This window comes from Motacilla alba, chromosome 1 (genome assembly GCF_015832195.1).
Source record: "Motacilla alba alba isolate MOTALB_02 chromosome 1, Motacilla_alba_V1.0_pri, whole genome shotgun sequence".
NCBI classification, from domain to species: Eukaryota; Metazoa; Chordata; class Aves; order Passeriformes; family Motacillidae; genus Motacilla; species Motacilla alba.
In genome coordinates this window covers 57,176,828-57,195,028 of record NC_052016.1, presented here as the reverse complement: position 1 = coordinate 57,195,028, position 18,201 = coordinate 57,176,828, and the positions used below count along the sequence as shown (strand labels likewise).

General features: G+C 40.0%; 2 protein-coding genes across 16 annotated transcripts in view; one reads left to right on the top strand and one right to left on the bottom strand.

Moving 5' to 3' along the window:
- Nucleotides 1-14: 14 nt before the first annotated feature.
- On the top strand, nt 15-4,559 carry ZAR1L (zygote arrest 1 like). The gene is made up of 3 exons (XM_038127541.1): nt 15-1,985; nt 2,384-2,476; nt 2,620-4,559. The coding sequence occupies exons 1-3, from the start codon at nt 1,389-1,391 to the stop codon at nt 2,701-2,703; spliced, it is 774 nt and encodes a 257-aa protein (XP_037983469.1). The 5' UTR covers nt 15-1,388; the 3' UTR covers nt 2,704-4,559.
- The window catches only part of FRY (FRY microtubule binding protein), a 223,706-nt gene continuing 209,572 nt past the window's right edge, over nt 4,068-18,201 (bottom strand). For 11 of the 15 annotated variants that reach the window (XM_038127474.1, XM_038127494.1, XM_038127483.1 and 8 more), the window contains 6 exons: nt 16,853-16,951; nt 16,237-16,320; nt 11,400-11,417; nt 7,730-7,840; nt 6,080-6,273; nt 4,068-5,526 (listed from right to left, as the gene is read on the bottom strand). In XM_038127474.1, coding sequence (XP_037983402.1) covers nt 5,268-5,526; nt 6,080-6,273; nt 7,730-7,840; nt 11,400-11,417; nt 16,237-16,320; nt 16,853-16,951 — 765 coding nt within the window. In that variant the 3' untranslated portion in view covers nt 4,068-5,267. The remainder of the gene's footprint in view (nt 5,527-6,079; nt 6,274-7,729; nt 7,841-11,399; nt 11,418-16,236; nt 16,321-16,852; nt 16,952-18,201) is intronic. The other 4 variants (XM_038127411.1, XM_038127420.1, XM_038127451.1 and 1 more) reach the window with 1 other exon arrangement.

Genomic DNA, 18,201 nt, shown 5'->3' with positions numbered 1-18,201 from the left:
TGACTTTACCATCTTTATTTTAGTGGGATGTACATCTGTTATGGTGCCATAAAGGGGTTTCTTCCTACCTCTCCACACCAGCCCTTATGTTGCAGTTTCATCACATCACCTGCTTAATCATCTGTCATTTTCATCAGTTTCTTGTCCTACAATAATTTTCCACATCGCTCGTCCTTTCAAGGAACTTTAACTTCTAACCCTGCAGTGTCTGGGGAGCTGCAGTAACTTTCTTCCCTTTCTTCTAAAAGCATTTTAGAGGAACTCAAAAGTGTTGGTTTAAATGATCGCATGTAGTTTCCAATTTGATTTTCATCCCCATTCCCAAAGCACCTAAAAATCTTACTCTTTTTGCAGCTACACTGCAGTAATTAAGTTTTAACATGGCTATATCAACATCCTATTGTTGCTTTGATACCTTTGATACCTTTGACAGTGCTTCGAAAACCCAAGCACAACGTGGAGATGATTCATTTAATTATGAATGTGTTTCCTGAATTTTAACCTCTTTGTGCCCTGTAAAAATGCTGTTTCTTACTGATTTATCTCAGACACTTAAAAGTGTCAGATACACTGTGAACATTTAAGGACATCATCCCTATTAGGTCTTCTCCAGCCTCTCTCTTGCTGGCCCAGTGAATTTTATAAAGCAGCACATTTATAAAGATGGTGAGGACTCATACAAATAAAAGGATTTCACATCACTGCAGTTCCAGGGATTTAAGGGTTATATACACAGTTTGGATGATTTAATTACATTATTTTAACTGTATTACGTTAAAATTGAACAGAAGTGATGTAATGATGGAAGAAGGACTATTAGTCTAATATGCACATGCTTTTATGACTTGCTTGTTTTATTAATGCTTATTTCATATACAGATATTAAGCCACTGCTTTCCCTTACTGAGGTTTGTATACAGGAATATTCCATCTTCTCCTGAAGCTGTTCAGTTGATAGAAAAAGTTCTAGGTAGATAATCGCCAAGTAATGGAAGAAGGGGGATGCTCTGACCTTTCTAATACCAGTAAAGACTTTATTTTCAGAGATGTAATCGCCTGGATTCTTTGCTCAGTTCTCCAGGGGAGAACTTTGTTAGTTTCCCAAACCCCCTTTTCCTTCTTTTAAGACCACGAGGAGAAGGAACTGTGAGCAAGCAGGCTTCTCCTCGCTCCGCAGGCCGTGGTTTTCCCAGATGTGGCTGCATAACATCTCTCCATCATTAGAGTCTGGCAGAGAAGGAAGGCAAGCAGGCCGGCCCTCCCTTGCCACCAGCCGCCCTCCTCCAGCTGCCCCCACTTTCCCCATCAATTAGCAGCCATTAGCTCCCCAGGTAATATAAAAGCAGGCCAGGGACACAGGTAGGGCTAACCCTTCAGCGGCGATAATCATGGACAGCTTCGTCTGTTCCCCCTTCAGCGCGTACCACAACTTGAGGAGCAGCCCCGCGTTCAGCCGCAGCTGGGACACTACAGCCAAGCAGCCCAGCTGGAAGCAGAGCAAGAGCAGCAGCATCAGCCCCTTCCTCGGGGGGCCCTTCACGCCGCTGCCCTCCGACTACCTGGACAGCTACCGGCGGGCGCAGCTCCAGGCGCTGCTGTCGCAGGTGGGCCCAGCTCTGGCGCCGTGGCCGCGGCGGGCCAGCACGAAGGAGGCGGCGGTGCAGGTGAGCCTGCGGGCCGACGCGGCCGTGCAGTGCTCGCTGGGGCCGCGCACGCTGCCGCCCGCCCGCGCCTTCAACCCCGCCGCCCTGCGCACCCCGGGCCGCCTCGCCCTCTACTCACCCGCGCCCGACCGCTGCCTCTTCGCGCCGCCCGACGCCGCGCCGCTCGCGGAGAAGGCAGTGGCGGCCACGGAGACCCCGACGGCGGACGGCGGCGAGCAGCAGGAGGAGGGCCCGGCGGGGGCCGCGCTGCCGCGGCGCCAGGAGCCGGTGGGGACGCGGCGGGAGGAGACCCCGGCTCCCAGGCAGAGAGCTGCCTTCCAGGTGCGCCGGGATGGGACGTGGGGCGAACCCTCAAATAGGGAGGCCAGAAATCGCCTCATGAGCAGCTCTGTCCTGCCCCGGGCTGGCTCTGTCTCCCCTAAAGTAGAAGAGCCTCCAGCCTGTGAAAACCCACACGTGTGGATCAAAGAATGGCAGAATGGTTTGGGTTGGAAGGGACCTTAAAGATCATTCAGATGCAACCTCCCTTCCACAGGCTGGGATGTCACCCACTAGACACTGTTGCTCAGAGCCCCATTCAGTACGGCTTCAAATATTTCCATATGGCTTCCTGGGCAACCTTTTTCTGTGTCTCACCATCCTCTGGGAGTAGTATTGAGGGAGCTGGGCTGGGTGCTCTCAGGCTGCTGGAAGATGCTCAGTGAACTCTGTCTCTGCAGTTCTTGGAGCAGAAGTATGGCTATTTCCACTGCAAACACTGCAAGACCAGATGGGAGAGTGCTTACGTGTGGTGCATTTCTGGAAGCAACAAGGTAGTTAACAATCTCTCTTCTCCTGAGATTTGTAAGAACGGCATAAAATTTCTGACAAATCAGATGTTTTGGCACAAACCTTGGTACCTGTATAGAGCACCTCGAATAAGTCTCTATACTAACAGAACTTGCCTTTTTTCCAGGTGTACTTCAAGCAGCTCTGTCGCAAATGCCAAAAGGGCTTCAATCCCTATCGAGTGGAAGCAATCCAGTGCCAGGTAAATTAACTGTACTCCATTAAGACTGTCAGATGTTATCATATTTTATTGTTGAGTTTGATATTGGCTTTATCTGGAAGAAAACTTGACTTCATCAAAACACTAGGAAATGTTATTTGGGAAATGTGTCTTGGGGTGGGCCTCCCTCCTCCCATGGATGGCTTACCTAAACAGTTTTAATATAGCATTATGGCTTGCTACGGGTAGGGTTTTATGCATCTAGGTGAGAAAGCTCTTAGACCTTTACAACAGGGTTTTTACCACAAGAGTTCTTAAGTATATCAGCCCCAATATGTTGCTGTTAAGGAAAGCCAAATGTTAGTCTAACATGAAGTGCATCCTCTTTGATCTACTATTCCTAACATGTCTTTGTTTCTTAAGATCTGTTCCAAGACTCGTTGCTCTTGCCCTCAGAGGAAGAGACATATTGATCTCAAGAGACCTCATCGCCAAGAACTCTGTGGCCGCTGCAGAGGCAAAAGGCTGTCCTGTGATAGCACTTACAGCTTCAAATACATTGTCTGATCCATGTGCCCTGTTCTGTTTTGTTCTTTGCACTTTGTCTATTGCAATGTTTTGACACAAGGCTTTTGACCTGGCATTGGATAATGGATGAAGACTTCGGTACTATTGTAAAATATAATAACTTAAAGTATGTAATTTCACTGAATATATGCTGTAAATAAAGTTCAAAAAAACTTCGTACTAGTTTGATACCCCTTAGTTTCACCCTGCTTGGCTGAAAGAGGAAAGTATATCTGTAAAGAAGCAACCCCTTTGATTTCCTAAAGATAGTAGACTTTGTTTTGAAGTCTTCAGGGAATGCTAAGACTCAGGCTACACTAGCACATTTTTCCTTCAGTCACTCAAACTGAACTGGGGTGGAAGATGCAAATATTCTGGAGCATCAAGTCTGGTGTAAATGCAAATGTGTCTTCCCCCTGCCTCTGTCAAGTGTATATATAAAAACCACAGCTGCTTGGTAATCAAAGACTATCTGCCAGAACAAGACTATGGCTGTAAAATAGGCAGGAAAAGGATGTAAGCTGCCCATGTTTGAAATAAGGAGGGGAAAATCCTTTTGACTGGCAGTATCTGTGACAGTGTAAAAAACACTCTTTAGGGTAGAAGGAAGTTCAGAGGCTTTCACAGGCAGCAGAAGACCAATGAAACTATTTTTGATGTTCTACTCTTCCCGGCTGAGTTGTGAGGATTTTTTTCATCAAGCTGTAGTTACATTTATTGCTGTTTTCTATGAATGGTTTCAGCATAAACCAGGAGCCAGGTATTCTTTGGGAGGGCTGCAGATCATGGATACCATATGCAACAGTACTGATTCGGACAAGAACACAATTTTCACAACAAGCATGTACTGTGTTGTGACTATATACGACTTTTATACTTTAGTTAAATGGATGTACTAATCCAGATTTCAAAGTTACTTCACAAAAAACAGTTAAGTGTATTTACAGTGTGAATAAGTTACATAGTTGTCAGAATAAAAGTGTCTCAGATGTGCAACAGATTTACATGCATACATTTAACACTGGACAGCAGTTAAATGTAAGAAAAAAACCATATAGTATGACTTTTATATATACATTACAAATAAAATAAGACTTCTCTTTAAAGAAACTTAACATGAGAACTTGCATTTCACGTTAATATTTTTACTTTTTATACTCAAAATTTATATTAAATAAAAATATGCATGCTTAACAGTTCAAAAGATTTGACTCTGTGATGGGACTTTCTCCTACAAAATGGCAAGTTAAATTAGATCAACCATCCTTTCATAGTATAAATATATTCATAAAAGCAAACCTCTATTAAAAAGCAGCCAAGGTCCTTAATAAAAAAAAAAAGAAAATCTATCAAGACCTTTCATGATCCTTGGGGGGGCCTAAGAACAGACCTCTACAATATGATCCAGTACCTTCAGAGACAGTAGCCTAGTATCATTAGGAAATGTACTTCATAGCAGCTCATTGTTTTAAGATACAGTAATCATACTCAAATTACAGTGTACATTAAATTATAGTCTGTTTACAGTTTGTTTCATATACACAGGCTCTCAGCTTTTGACCAATAAGTTTGTGAGATTCCGTGGCCAGCTTCATTCTGCCTATCTTTCACTCAACTAAATAAGAAAAAAAAAAGGAAAAAATGTACAAGGTTTGTTTTTTAACAAAAAATACTATTTTGTGAAGGAAACATTGCACTTTTGCCAACCAAAAATTAATTTGCTATAAAGGAAGTATTGTTCAGTGTAGTAGGCTTTGGTATGCAATGGAAGTCACTTCTTCAGTAGTGAGTTGCAGTTGCTCAGTGAAATGCTAACTGGTTTTTGTGCAACACAGAACAAAGGATGTTGTCCCAGGTGCTCTATGCTACTTCTGTCCTTACAGTATTGCTATGTGTTTGAAGTTCAGCCCATCGCTTTTTAGAGGAAATCCTAAATGTAACAAGAGTGAGTACAGTTTGACCAAACCTTTGTAAGGCTGAGAAGACATCGAGCCACCTCACTCCCACAGGACAGCACTCCCAGCTTGAAAGGGGGCCCAAGGGTCCTGTCAGAGACTTGTGCCGGAAACGCTGGAGTCTGGAAGAAAAGTATTGATCACCCGGTAGCTCTGAGCTCTGCGAATCATGTCGCGGATCTCTATGTTCAGTTCCATTAATTTGGTGCAGATTTCAGTCAGGCTCTGGTTGGAGCCCACCAGTGCATAGGTGCCCGTCTGACCCAGGGTTTGGTGGCGGAAGTAAATATTCAGTAGTGTCTGGACTTCATCATCAGAGCTGCTTCCAAAGATATCATTGGGCCACAAAATCCTGCAATGAAACAGGAAAAGAGCAGGCATTTCATTATGGGTTTATGAGCAGAGACAGAAGCTATGTGACAGAGATCGCTAGAAGAATGGACTTGCACACGCTTGTAAGCCTAAAGCAACTCACTGTTTTACACCACTCATTTGTTATTCATGTTCTAGTATCAGGCACTGAACACACATAAAAGTGGAATTTCCATTATCTAAAAAAATGCTTAAGAAAACTCATTCAAATAGGTGTAAGTGAAACTGGGCTGAATGTTAGCTCGCACCAATGACATGAACCTGTAAGGAATTAACTCAATAAAGAATTTCAAGAGCTTCACAAGACTTTTGATCTACAGAATGGAATTAAACATCTTAATTGTTGCAAGCATATGTTTGATAGTTACTTGGGGCACACCTCTCCAAAAGCCAGTATCAATACCCCCATGTTCCTTGTTGAAACAATTAATTAATCATGCTGATCCTGTGCATTATGTTTCATTAGGAAGATAATAAATGCATACTTTTCTAATAACATGAAAGTCTGATATGAACCATGTAGCAAAACTTGCCTGCATTCTCTTATTTGTCTGACGGCTTTAACAAGTTCATTGTTTTTCAGACACTCCAGCATGGACTGAATAGCTGCTTCAGTAGAGTTGAATGTGGGCTCAGATTCTGTTGTCAGAGGCTCAGCTGCGATTGCAGCAGTAGCATCCTTCAGATTTTTCTTCAGCTCACTCAGTTCTCTTGACATATTTAACAGCTGTTCCAAGGAGAAAAATGAGAGATGGGTATTTTCATTCTCCATAAACCCCACATGGAGTAGGTACTTCAAGTTTGTCCTTACTAATACATTGGATACACACATTATGGAAAAGACCCCAATTTAATACAAGGACATTTCTTGATCTCTGTACAATAGAGAGAATAAGCAAACTACAGGGTTTTTTTTTACCTTTGTGCATCCTTTAACATTATGCTGTAGTTTTGTCTTGCTAAAATGCAGGAGCATATCTAAACAAGCTTTTATTTTTTACCCTTGCTACTTTTTTCACATCATAGCGGAAGAGCTGAAGAAAACACGTACTTCTCCTAGCAAGATGTTGATATTTATTTACAAACACATGCAGCATCTGACATGATTAACAGATGGACAAGAAATGTATAACCCTTTCTCAGGCTGAAAAGTTAATGTGGAAAAAGATTCATAAATAAGTAGTAGTTAATAATTTCCAAACATCTACTTTTTCATGCTCCTACATGCTAAAAATAACCATTGTCACATGAACTGACAATGGAATTTCCTTCAAGTAATAGCTTATGGCTCCAGCAAAATATGCAAATGTCATAGTAAAATAGCTATTCTTTGTACAATTGTTTCCCAGTTCCATGGGCTGCATTATTTATAACAATTTAACAACAGTAACTGTGAAATACACTTACAGAAATCTATTATAAGGAATACAAAATATTTTAAAAACTTAATACTTCTCTAGTAGTAGTAGATACCTATTGTCCTGTCTTGTCTTAAAAGTGTGCAGCCCAGTGTGAGCCAGCCTTCACAACATACAATTTATTGTATCCTTAAGATACAATAAATAGTCAAACTCTTTTTACTCCAACAGCACATCTGATAAAACAATTTCTGTTTATAGGCCATATCTAAACTACTATAATATGCCATAAAATACATGTAATAGCTTCAAATTTTATTTTACAAAGCCGAATACAACAACTTCTTCTCTTCTTCTCCTCAATAGTTTAAAATACATACATTTTTCTCCTTACCAGGAGAAAAATACACATGGAATGGTGAGTTAAATCTTTCCTTGAATGATAATCATTCAGCTTAAAGTGATCACCTCAAAGAAGTTTCAAAGTATTACATATTTTAAGCAACTGCTGAAAATAAACTTGACTAACAGTACTGTTCTTGTGAAATTTTTTAAAGTAAGATTCACAGATTTATCTAAAAACAAAAAGCTGTTTGGGTCAAAAGTAAGAGTGTGCCATGTCAAAATATTTAAAGAAAAAGGTTTGTAAACATTACAGAATTAAAAATACAGGACATTAAGGAATTTAGTTGATTATGTATGCCTGCAGATTTATTGTCAGTGTGAAATAGTGGGATCCTTGTTGTTAAGTCCAGAGAAGGTAAAAATAAGAACATGAAAATAAAGTGAAATTTTCAGTATAGGACTTTGTAGTTTGTTACATACCTCTGGCATGGAACTCACTTCGTGCACTTGCCCAATAAGTTTACAGTAGGACTGAAAAAGCAACAGCAGCTGGAAGTGCAGTTTATATAATCTCTGACAGAGTTCCAATTGCTAAGAAAAGATTTGTAGAAGAAATAATTAATAAATATTAGTGAGTTTAGATAATTTTTGGTAACTAACAAAACCCATTGAGATAGCTCGTTCTCAAAAACATTATTTTACTGAAGTATGATCATATACTCTTTCAGAAAATAAGTAATGATTTTTCTTCTGCAGCTAAGTCATATATGACATTGAAAATAAAATTATGACAGCTAGCTGTCACATAGCACATGTCAGCATCGGTTTCAAAATATTCTGTTTTGGTTAGCTTCACTGTCTCCAGTTTGCAGCTGGAAAGCAGAAACAGAATATAGGGGAAGAGACTTCCCTGCACAGAACATGAAACTCCTAAATTTCAGATAAGGTCAAAGACCTCTTCTAAGGGATGGAAATCGAAGACAGAAGCCGTGAAATAGTAGTCCAAGATGGTCAAAGCTCCAGCCTGCTCCTCTGAGGAGAGAGACACAGAGGTGATACATTTGTCTAGGAGTGAGAAGGAGGAAATGCCAGCCCTGGAACTTACAACACTGCTCATGGATTTTCCACCATCTGAAAGAAACTATACAACAGATGGACGGAGTTTAAGGTGTAAGAGGGTATTTGGCTTCTATGAAGTATTCTCCCAGATAAAGTAGATACTAGAGCAGTATGAATATTCACATGTTTCTTCCAGTGTAAAGTGCAGCATGACATAGAAGATGTCAGACACACTGAAATAATGGGTGATGGGCACAGCTGCCAGAGAGGTCAAGTTAATATGCTTATGGTATTCTTGTCTCTAACAGGAGGGCAATCTTGTAGTTCCACAGCTAGATCATGATGAAGAAGGGAGGGACATTTAATCTTTGGCTAATTGTATAAAAAGTGAAAATCCTGCAAGTACAAGTCCTGACCTTGCAGTGACCCTTTGGCAAGAAAGCCTTACAGACTTCCAACTGTATTTGATTTGCCTACCGTAACAGACACCGTGACCAAGGGTGGGCTCAGTGATACTTCCATCTGTTTGGAGGAACTAAAGCAGAGTTTCATGCCAAAATTGGCAGAAAAGGAGAAGCTATTAATGTTTTCTTCTTTAAAGCACTTCACACATACTTCGTTACCAGCATGTGCTGCAGCTCTTTGCTGAATTTGGGACTGTGCAATTCAGCACAAACACTAAAAGTAAGTACTTTAAATACATTATAAATGTTAATTTGACTGAAGTGTTTTATTTACATATGGTTCAACATTTAAGTGCCACATTTTTTATTAATAAGCTAAAATTAGAACCACAAAGCATTCCAGTTCCCCAAATTTCTGTACCAGCCTCAAAAGGCTGAGGGGATAAGGTCAAAAGCAAATTTCATCTTTTTTCATCAGGGTGAGGTGGACACCAATTACCCATCAGAACAGACAGCCAAGGGCACTGCAAAAATGAGGCAGAGGTAGTCTCCTTCAAAAGGGGGTTTGTGGATGAAAGTGGGAACAGGAGGATAGTGCCAAGCCAGAAGGTGTCAGCATAGCAGGGTTTGTCCTGCTGAAAGCCAGGCAGATGGGGCTGCTCACACCTCAGCACCACCAGAGCAGCAGAGCTCAGCACTGTAAATTCACCAGTCTGGTCTGAGCTCTGTGCCATGCTGGATCTGGTATCTGCGTTGTTATGTTTAATGTCTATTACTGGAGGGCAGCATTGGAGTGCTCCTGTCCCAAATGGAGAGGAGGAATTTCAGCAAGGAGGAGGCTTTCAGCAAGTTTGCAGATGACACAGAAGGATGGGATACCATCCGGGGGGACACAGACAAACTTGAGAAGTGGGCCCAGGAGAACCTAATGAGGTTCAACAGGTCCAAGTGCAAGGGGCTGCACCTGTGCTGGGGCAATCCCAGACACGAGCACAGACTGGGAGAGGAACTCATTGAGAGCAGCCCTGTGGAGTTCTCCTGGATGAAGAGCTGAACCTGAGCTAGCAGCGTGCGCTCAGAGCACAGAAGGCAAACCACATCCTGGGAAGCATCAGGAGCACCTCTCCTGTGAAGACAGGATGAGAGGGTTTAGCCTGGAGAAGAGAAGGCTTCCAGTACTTAGAGGGCATATAAAAAACATGGAGAGTAACTTTTTACCAAGGCAGGTCGTGGTAGGACAAGGAGAAATAGCTTTAAACAAAAAAGAGGAGAGGTTTAGATTAGATGTTAGGAAGAATTTCTTTATGTGGAGGGTAGGGAGGCACTGGAACAGGTTGTCTAGAGAAGTTGTGGATGCCCTACCCCTGTAAGTGTTCAAGACCAGGTTGGATGAGGTTTTCAGCAACCTGGTCTTGTGAAAGCTGTCCCCGCCTATGGCAGGGGGATTGGAACTATATGATCTTTAAGGTGCTTTCCAACTCAAACCATTCTGTGATCCCACCAGACTGGATATGACAGCAAAGACCCACAAATCCAGAAAGAAGGCCCCGCAGATGCACGGTGGGGAGCAGATGTGCTAGGGCAGAACTGACTTGTGGACAGGGACAAAGCCTATCAGAACAAAGAGGTAGGGCATGAGGAACACTGCCAGTGAAATAAACCTGCCCGGGGGCCATTCTCTGTAACCAAGGGCACAGAGTGCTGCCAAACCTGCGATTGTGTGGCTAACCATTTTCTTCCCAAAATAAAGACTGATTGTTTGGATACAGTCTCCTGGAGATGGCTTTGGCTTCTGTCTTCTCTCAAACCATGCTCGGGCACATCAGGGGCTGGCTCGTGGCCCGGCCAGGGAAGGTGCTGATCGCTCACCCGAGTGAGCACCAGCCCAGGGACACTCGCTTCCTCCCTGGTCCTGTTCAGCTCCCATGCAGGGACTCAGCCTGAGGTTCCCCAGCAGGGATCAATTTCACTCTATTCAAATTTTGGAGACCTAGCAACACTACATAGCAGTTACATACACATATAGTTGGAGCTGTCAGGGAGTTAATAATTAATTGAACACAAGCATAACATCATATAAAAAACCCATCTCACGATAGCTTGTAACACTGGATTTTTTTTTTTTAGTCCTTGAAGAACAATAATTCAGTTTCACCCTTGTGGCTGTTAACCTGAATGAAAACAAACTAAGGTCAAACTAATGGTTCTAGTTTGACTCATTTAATATTTAGAAACTGTATCAAGAAACTCAATTTTTGTTCTTCCTAACTATGAGAAACCAATAGTGGTGAAACTATTCATCAACACATACACAAAACCCATTTGAAATGTAACTGCCAACTAAAAATTGTAGTTTTTCACTAGGAAAAATGGAAAATTAATAATTTTAAAATAACAAATAATGTTTCCTGCCCCAGCATATAACATCCTTTCAAAAGCTTGATTTGTAAAAATGTATGTAAATGACCATTTGAAACAGCATATGAAAGTGTCAAAATTTTGGCACAGTATTTTTTGATTTCACAACACACATGTTAGTAAATTATTTTAGCCACCACATTTAGAACCATGTATTGTATAGGAAAATTATAACGAAAAAGAAAACATGCTTAGAAGTAAAACAGTAGAATTGGGGTGTATTAGTCCATTCACAGATGGACAAAAAATATCAAAGAACTTCAACTTACTGCAAGAGATTCCATTTGCTACACAGCAAGCATGGCACAGGAGAAAAGGAAAGGAAAGAAAGTATAGTGTCAGTGTAATGCATGCAATAGGAAGCACAGCCCATCTGTAACAGCATAACTTATCAGCAGTATTAGCAATGCTTGCCTCAACCTGATAATTGGTTGGAATAACACATTCAACATGCACAGCATTCTCAATAAAATCAAGCTTTAATTCTGATGATAAATTCCAGTCTAAATATTCTCAGTTAGATCTTCAGATTTATTAGTTTAGATTTATCCCACCCAGCAGCTCAAGAACTTACAGTGAAATAGTGTTAGAAAACTCTTGAAAAAATACTTTTATTTAAATTTGTCTTTTTTCTTATTAAAAAGAGCTCATATTGCAAAGTACTAAAAAAATTAGGAATGATTTTTAAGTGATGAACAAAACTGAACTGCACTATTTCTAAATATTTTCTTGTTTAAAAATACTTCTATTTTTTACAAATAGATCTAATGAAATTGGCAGGATAAGTTTTATGGCTGCTGGGCTTATTACTTGGCACATTACAATGGAAATGTTTTGCATATAACTTTTAAGTTATGACTATCATAAAGAAAAAAATGCGTGGAAAATGCCAGTTTTGTTTAACTACATGGCAATGTCACAAGTTGAGCCTTGTATCCCTTCCTCTTACCAGTAATGATTCACTGGCTTAAAATTCTGAAGCTATTAAAATGTCAGTGCAAGTCCTGTTCCAATAATAATAAAAATTCTAATTGACTTACATTAGCATTTCAAAGATTAGTGGACTAAGTGCTCTCATTGAAACAGAAGTGTTCCTCTTTTCTTTGCTAAGAACTAACATTTGCACTCTGTGTTCACTTAATGCAGCTTTTTTGATTTTATAAATATTTCAGTCTCATTACATTTCACATGAAGATAGTCATCATGTAAATGCTTTAAGCAACAAACACAACCACATCCACCCAGTTATAGCCTGATGTCAGTGCATATGCACAGTGTTAATAAGCATATGGAATTCTTACTAAAATTATTTACCTTACCATCAATACAAAGACAGAAACACAGAAATGTGAAATAATATTAACTCTGATGAGCCTAACAGAGCATTTCAGTCTGTTTTCTTTTCACCGGCTTTACTATTAAGATATACATATGAAAAGTGTTGCTCCAAACCCTGCACTACTTTTCTATAGAACCATGACAAACTAAGCTTTAAGCTCTTGTGATGCTTTTTTTTTTTCCTTTAACATTGCTTGAACAGTTTCTTATTCTATTTAGTACTCTTGAAAAAAAACCCCTGTATAGCTTGGCTTCCATGCAGTTCACATAAATGAAGCTTTATAAAGCTAAATTCAAGATAAGAAGAGGACAAGAGCAGACAGATCACTCTGTTCCAGTAAACCCACAGGTGTGCTGGCTTGTGTTTTTTCAGATCTTGTTGTCTCTCTTAAGCTACTCTGAAGTTTAGCATGCCACCAAGTTTCACTTAGACTTTCAAAAATAATGGAATCCATATATAATTTCTAATTTGCCATGGAATTTACTTTAAAGAAGGGGGGAAGAGGGAGGCGGAAGCAGCAAATAAGTGAATTCCATGGTATTTTTTGCCAGAAAACACTGTCTCCTCTGTACTGCTTCCAAAACCAGGGTAAGCAAAAAAAAAAAAAAGGGGCGAGGAAGGGGTTTCACATTACATGAAAAACTTCCTTCTTCACTGGAAGAAAATATACTGGATACAAAATTTCCCTGAGCTACTGACGCTCAGCTCCATATTGCTCTCCAATGATTGTAACTTCCTCCCTCTTTCAGCACAAAATGAAAGATTCCTTGGAAGTTGAAAAGAGATTAATTACTGGCTTAAGTGATATTTCTTTTTTTTCTGCAGCAGCAAGGGCCCAGGTGGAATGATCATAGCCTTCCCACTTTTCAATTTCTGGTTTAATTCTTAGAGTAAGGGAAGTGGTTTAGATTAGTTGATAGGCACTACACAATCAGTGGTTTTGGCAGCTGAAAATACCGAATGTTTAGAGTACTTGCATCATTTGCACAATTCTTTAAGCAGCCAGTAAATGCAGTAATCTAAGAAGGACAAAATGGCATGTGCAGTTATCTTTTGTCTATAAATTGACTCCTATGTCATTTAGACTCTGTTGCTGAAAGTAGCATCAAAGCTTATAAATCACACGCATCCAAATCATGTAATTTGTTGCAATGATAAGGCAGGGGAAAGACATTCTGGGACATGAAGATTTTACCACAATTCCACAGAAGTTGCTAGCTCTAGCAGCTGACCTAGACAATTTCTATTTCAAGCCTCTTTAATGTCAGAATAAGCAATTTTTGCCTTTGCCCATTTTCAGTAACAGTAACAATAGTCAACAAATCATGTGCAATTATTTTGAAATAAGATCAGATTAGAGAAACTGTGCCAAATTAGTTACCAGCATCAGGAGGCAGTTGTGACTCAACCATTTGTGACAAGGCTGAATTTGGTCTCCCATCTGTCTCATCTGTCAAGGGGTCTGTTTTCCCCTCAAGCTTTTTACCAGGTGAGGAGTTCTAAAAATCTAAGATCTCTGCCTTCTGTAGAGCAAGCTGTTGCTTTTTCTTCCTTACCATTTATTCTGAACCTTTTCTGGGAGTAGCTTGGTTTTGCGCTTGGCTAAACAATTTTTTTTTTTCGGACAGAAGTTTTCATTTGGATTTCAGGCCCTAGACTAAACCTCAATGAGTTTGAGAGTTTGGGCAGGTTCCCTTGTGACTATCACTGTGAGACAGACTTTTTTCCCCATACAATTATTAGATTCTTTAGCCTTTCATGTTGAGGGAGAAGTGGAGAGATAAGAAAACAAATACTTGCCAGTCTAAGAGTAATTTTTCTGTGTCCCTTCCTAATTGCATTTCCTCAGTTTCCCTGGCCTCTTCCTCCTATTACACTTTCATTGAATAAACAGATTGTTCCTTTGGGAAAAGCTGCTTCAATTGAGGTGAATGAGTAGGGGAAGAAAAGAAATATGCCTGTTCATCTTGTCAACTTCCAAGAAATAATGCATTTTGGCCTGAATGAATAATGCTGGGGAGAAACCAGGGGCTCCTAAAGGAATAAGAAACCTTTTCAGTCTGTCTGATAAGGAGTATAAATACCAATCCTGGCTTCACAAAACACACATTTAATTCCAAAACATAGAACACCTAGTTATAAAAACCCACACAGGTCTAACATGACATCTACTGACTTTTAGATGTGTTTAGGCCAGCTATATTCCTTCTCCTTAGCGTTATTTCTTTACTTTTTCAAAAAAGAAACAATACAGTTATCAGCAAGATGTGTCATTCTCCATCCCATTCTATGCATTTCCAAAAGAGAGATGAAGAAGATAAATTAAGCTGTCTAGAGCAAGGGATGTAACACCACAGGCTGAAGTCACTGTTCAGAGGGAACAGAGAGCCCACGCACATCCCAGCAGTGCCATATACTCCACCTCCCTCTTGCAGGAGAGGCACAGGTATGAGATCCAGTTCTCTTTTTTAGACTTCAGAATAGCTCTTTAGTAACTTCCTTGCACACCATCACAATTACAGAAGAAACAGTATTTCCTTTAAATGCACTGGAAAGTGCCTAACTTTTGCGGGTGCCAGCGCTAGGTGGGGGAAGATTGAACAATTTTCCCACCGCCTGTGATTGCAGCCAGAGGATTTATTAGAAAATCAGATTTGCTAATAAGGTCAAGGAAGCCAAAATGCAGGGGTGGCAAGGATTTGGGATTCTTGGAAAATGGCATATAAAAACAAAAATCAAGGGAGTTCAAAGACAAGAAGACAAATACATAGAGATGGGAGAGGTTAAGATAAAGACAGTAGAAAATAAAGTGATTTAAAGAAGAAGACAGACAAACTGAAACCAACTTAAAATTAAAACAAGGTATTTGAAAAAAATTGTTACAACAGGCAAGTCTGTGTTCTGAATATGTAACATTTATCTTTTATAAGTGAAAATACATGGGAAGAGGAAGCATCACTTTTTTTTCTATATGCTGTTTGCTTGCTTCCCAATTCTGGCTAATTCTGTCCAGCCCCCTCTTTTTCCCATCCCTCCACTGTCTTTCTTCCAAAAGGAAACAGCCCAACAAAATAACATTCCTTAAGTCATTATACATCACCAAGATATCATCTGTTTCCTATACTTAGTATATCAAATAATGGTATTAACTGCTGATGGTACTGATATGAGAAAATATGATTCCTTAACTGGAACAAAGAAACATAAACAACAAATAAATATATATGTACATGTGTATATGAATTTTTTTGTTAAAAATTGATAAAGAGATATTTTGCCCTAGCTCTAAATACTTATCTACGGCATAAATAATTTTGCTGGCCATTTTACAGTCATTGTTTTGTAACTACTGGTCTAAGTGCATTTCAACCGGGCAATTTTTGCTGTTGGGCAGACGGAGACTGTAACAGCTGAAGATAAAATGGGAGTAACACGGAAGAAGAGTACAGCAGGAATGATTTTCAGAGACACTGTGGAAAACTGTTGCTGAAATGTCTTTCTAAAAGGGAGAGCACAGGGTTAGGGTCAACTCTGCCTCTTTGTCTAGAGTAGGACAGCAGAAGTACCTCCTGTGAATACTTCCCATTTCCTGTGGCCAGGACTGAGGCAACAACAATAGCTTCAAGCCTAAAGTGTGAAAACTGGATCATGCCCAAGCCCAGCGCAGAATCAAGGAGGAAGTAGAGCAGGCTCTTGTGGGTTCAAGAACAAGGCACATCACACATAGGTCACTTTACAGGAGAGAAATAATACTGGCCATTCATTACCTTCTCTTCGGAGTCCCCTGGCTGGCAAGTAATAACTCCATCTCGTGAGCCCCCAGCAAACGTTGCTTTGCAGTTTGCAAGCCACTATTTTCACAAAGAAATTAAAGAAAATATTAATAAGATCTATGGTTTGATTCAAAGAAAGATAAACAGTATTTTAGTTTCACAGCACATCATGTAAATAAAAATTTGCTACTGCATTTTTTTATTACCATAGATGATGACAATTTGGTTTGACTGTAATTTAAAAAGTGTAGTCTTGATTTTTATTAGTATTTCAATAGCATGAACTAAGAAAATTATTAATGAATTAATAGGAGAGAGACCAGGGATATTAAAAATACTATTCTTTCTAATATTAAGGGATAAAATAGCTACTTTTTAGTTCTGGTTCATATGCCCAGAAAGAAACATAATAATAATAATAATAATAATAATAATAATAATAATAATAATAATAATAATAATAATAATAATAATAATAATAATAATAAATAATCCAGTATCTGAAACATGTCTTTCTACTGAATGTTAGTTTAAACAGATGTGAGTGGATGTGCAGTTTCCTGACATAGCCTAAATATACAGACAAGACCAAGAGCATAATTCAGCATACCGAGAGTGTTGCCTCTTTCCTGTTGTTGTATGTGTCCAGGTACTCCTGCAGCTCTAGAACACTGAACTTTAGCTTTTCAAGAAGGCCACAAGAGAGAAGCTGAAGAAATGAAATCAAAGGGTCTGTAAATGTCACTATATAAGAATCGAAATACTGGTAGACAGTATAGGAAAGATATTGCAAAAGAATACCTAGATTTACATATATTAATACTGAAAATATACTAATAATATACTAATACTGAAAAATGTTTACATTTATGCAAAAATCTACATAACTAGCATACTATACTGAAAAGTCAAACAGCAAAAGTTGCACCTATGATAACATGGAATTGAAAGTGTGTGCTTAACCAGTTTCTCTCCACAGCTCTCTGATGATTTAAGGCACAACTCTTCCATCATCACAGCAGTGGGCTCAAGACTACACTTGGCCAGTTTCTACCTCTAGACTTCACTGTGGGATGTCACACTGTCCTGATGCTGCTGGATAAACATGAGCCAGAATGAAGACAATGGGAAGGGCCATCTCATTAATTCCCTAATATATATTTTTATAGAATTACAGAATAATTGAAGTTGAAAAAGATTTCCAAGATCAAGTCCAACCTTTGACAAATACCATCATGCCAACTATACCATATCACAAAGTACCACATCATCTTGTTTTTAAACACTCCAGGGACATTGACTCTACTGCTTCCCTGGGCATCCTATTCCAATACTTAACACTCTTTCAGTGAAGAAACTTTTCCTAATATCTAACCTGAACCTCCCCTGGCACAATCTGATGCCATTCCCTCTTTTCCTGTCGCTGCTTGCCAAGGAGAAAAGGCCGCCCACCACCCTAGCTACACCCTCCTTTCAGGCAGTTGTAGAGAGCAATAAGGTCTCCCTTGAGCCTCCTTTTCTCCGGGCTAAACACCCCCAGCTCCCTCAGCTCCTCCTCACTGGACTTGTGCTCCAGACCCTTCCCCAGCTCCATTTCCCTTCCCTGGACATGCTCCAGCCCCTCAATGTCCTTCTTATAGTGAGGGGCCCAGAACTGAACACAGGATTTGAGGTGCTGCCTCACCAGTACTAAGGATGGGACCATCACTGCCCTGGTCCTGCTGGCTCCACTATTGCTGATACAGGCCAAGATGCCACTGGCCTTCTTGGCTACCTAGGCACACACTGGCTCATCTTCAGCCAGCATCATCCTCATATCACAGTTGACTCAAATGAAATCACTACACATATTACCATCTTTCATGCTGAACTATGTAAGAAATAGTTGCTTCTTTTTTATTGTGGAGCTAACTGGGTCCAGTAGGCATCTGTTTTATGTGGGGTTTGGCACACAGGCTC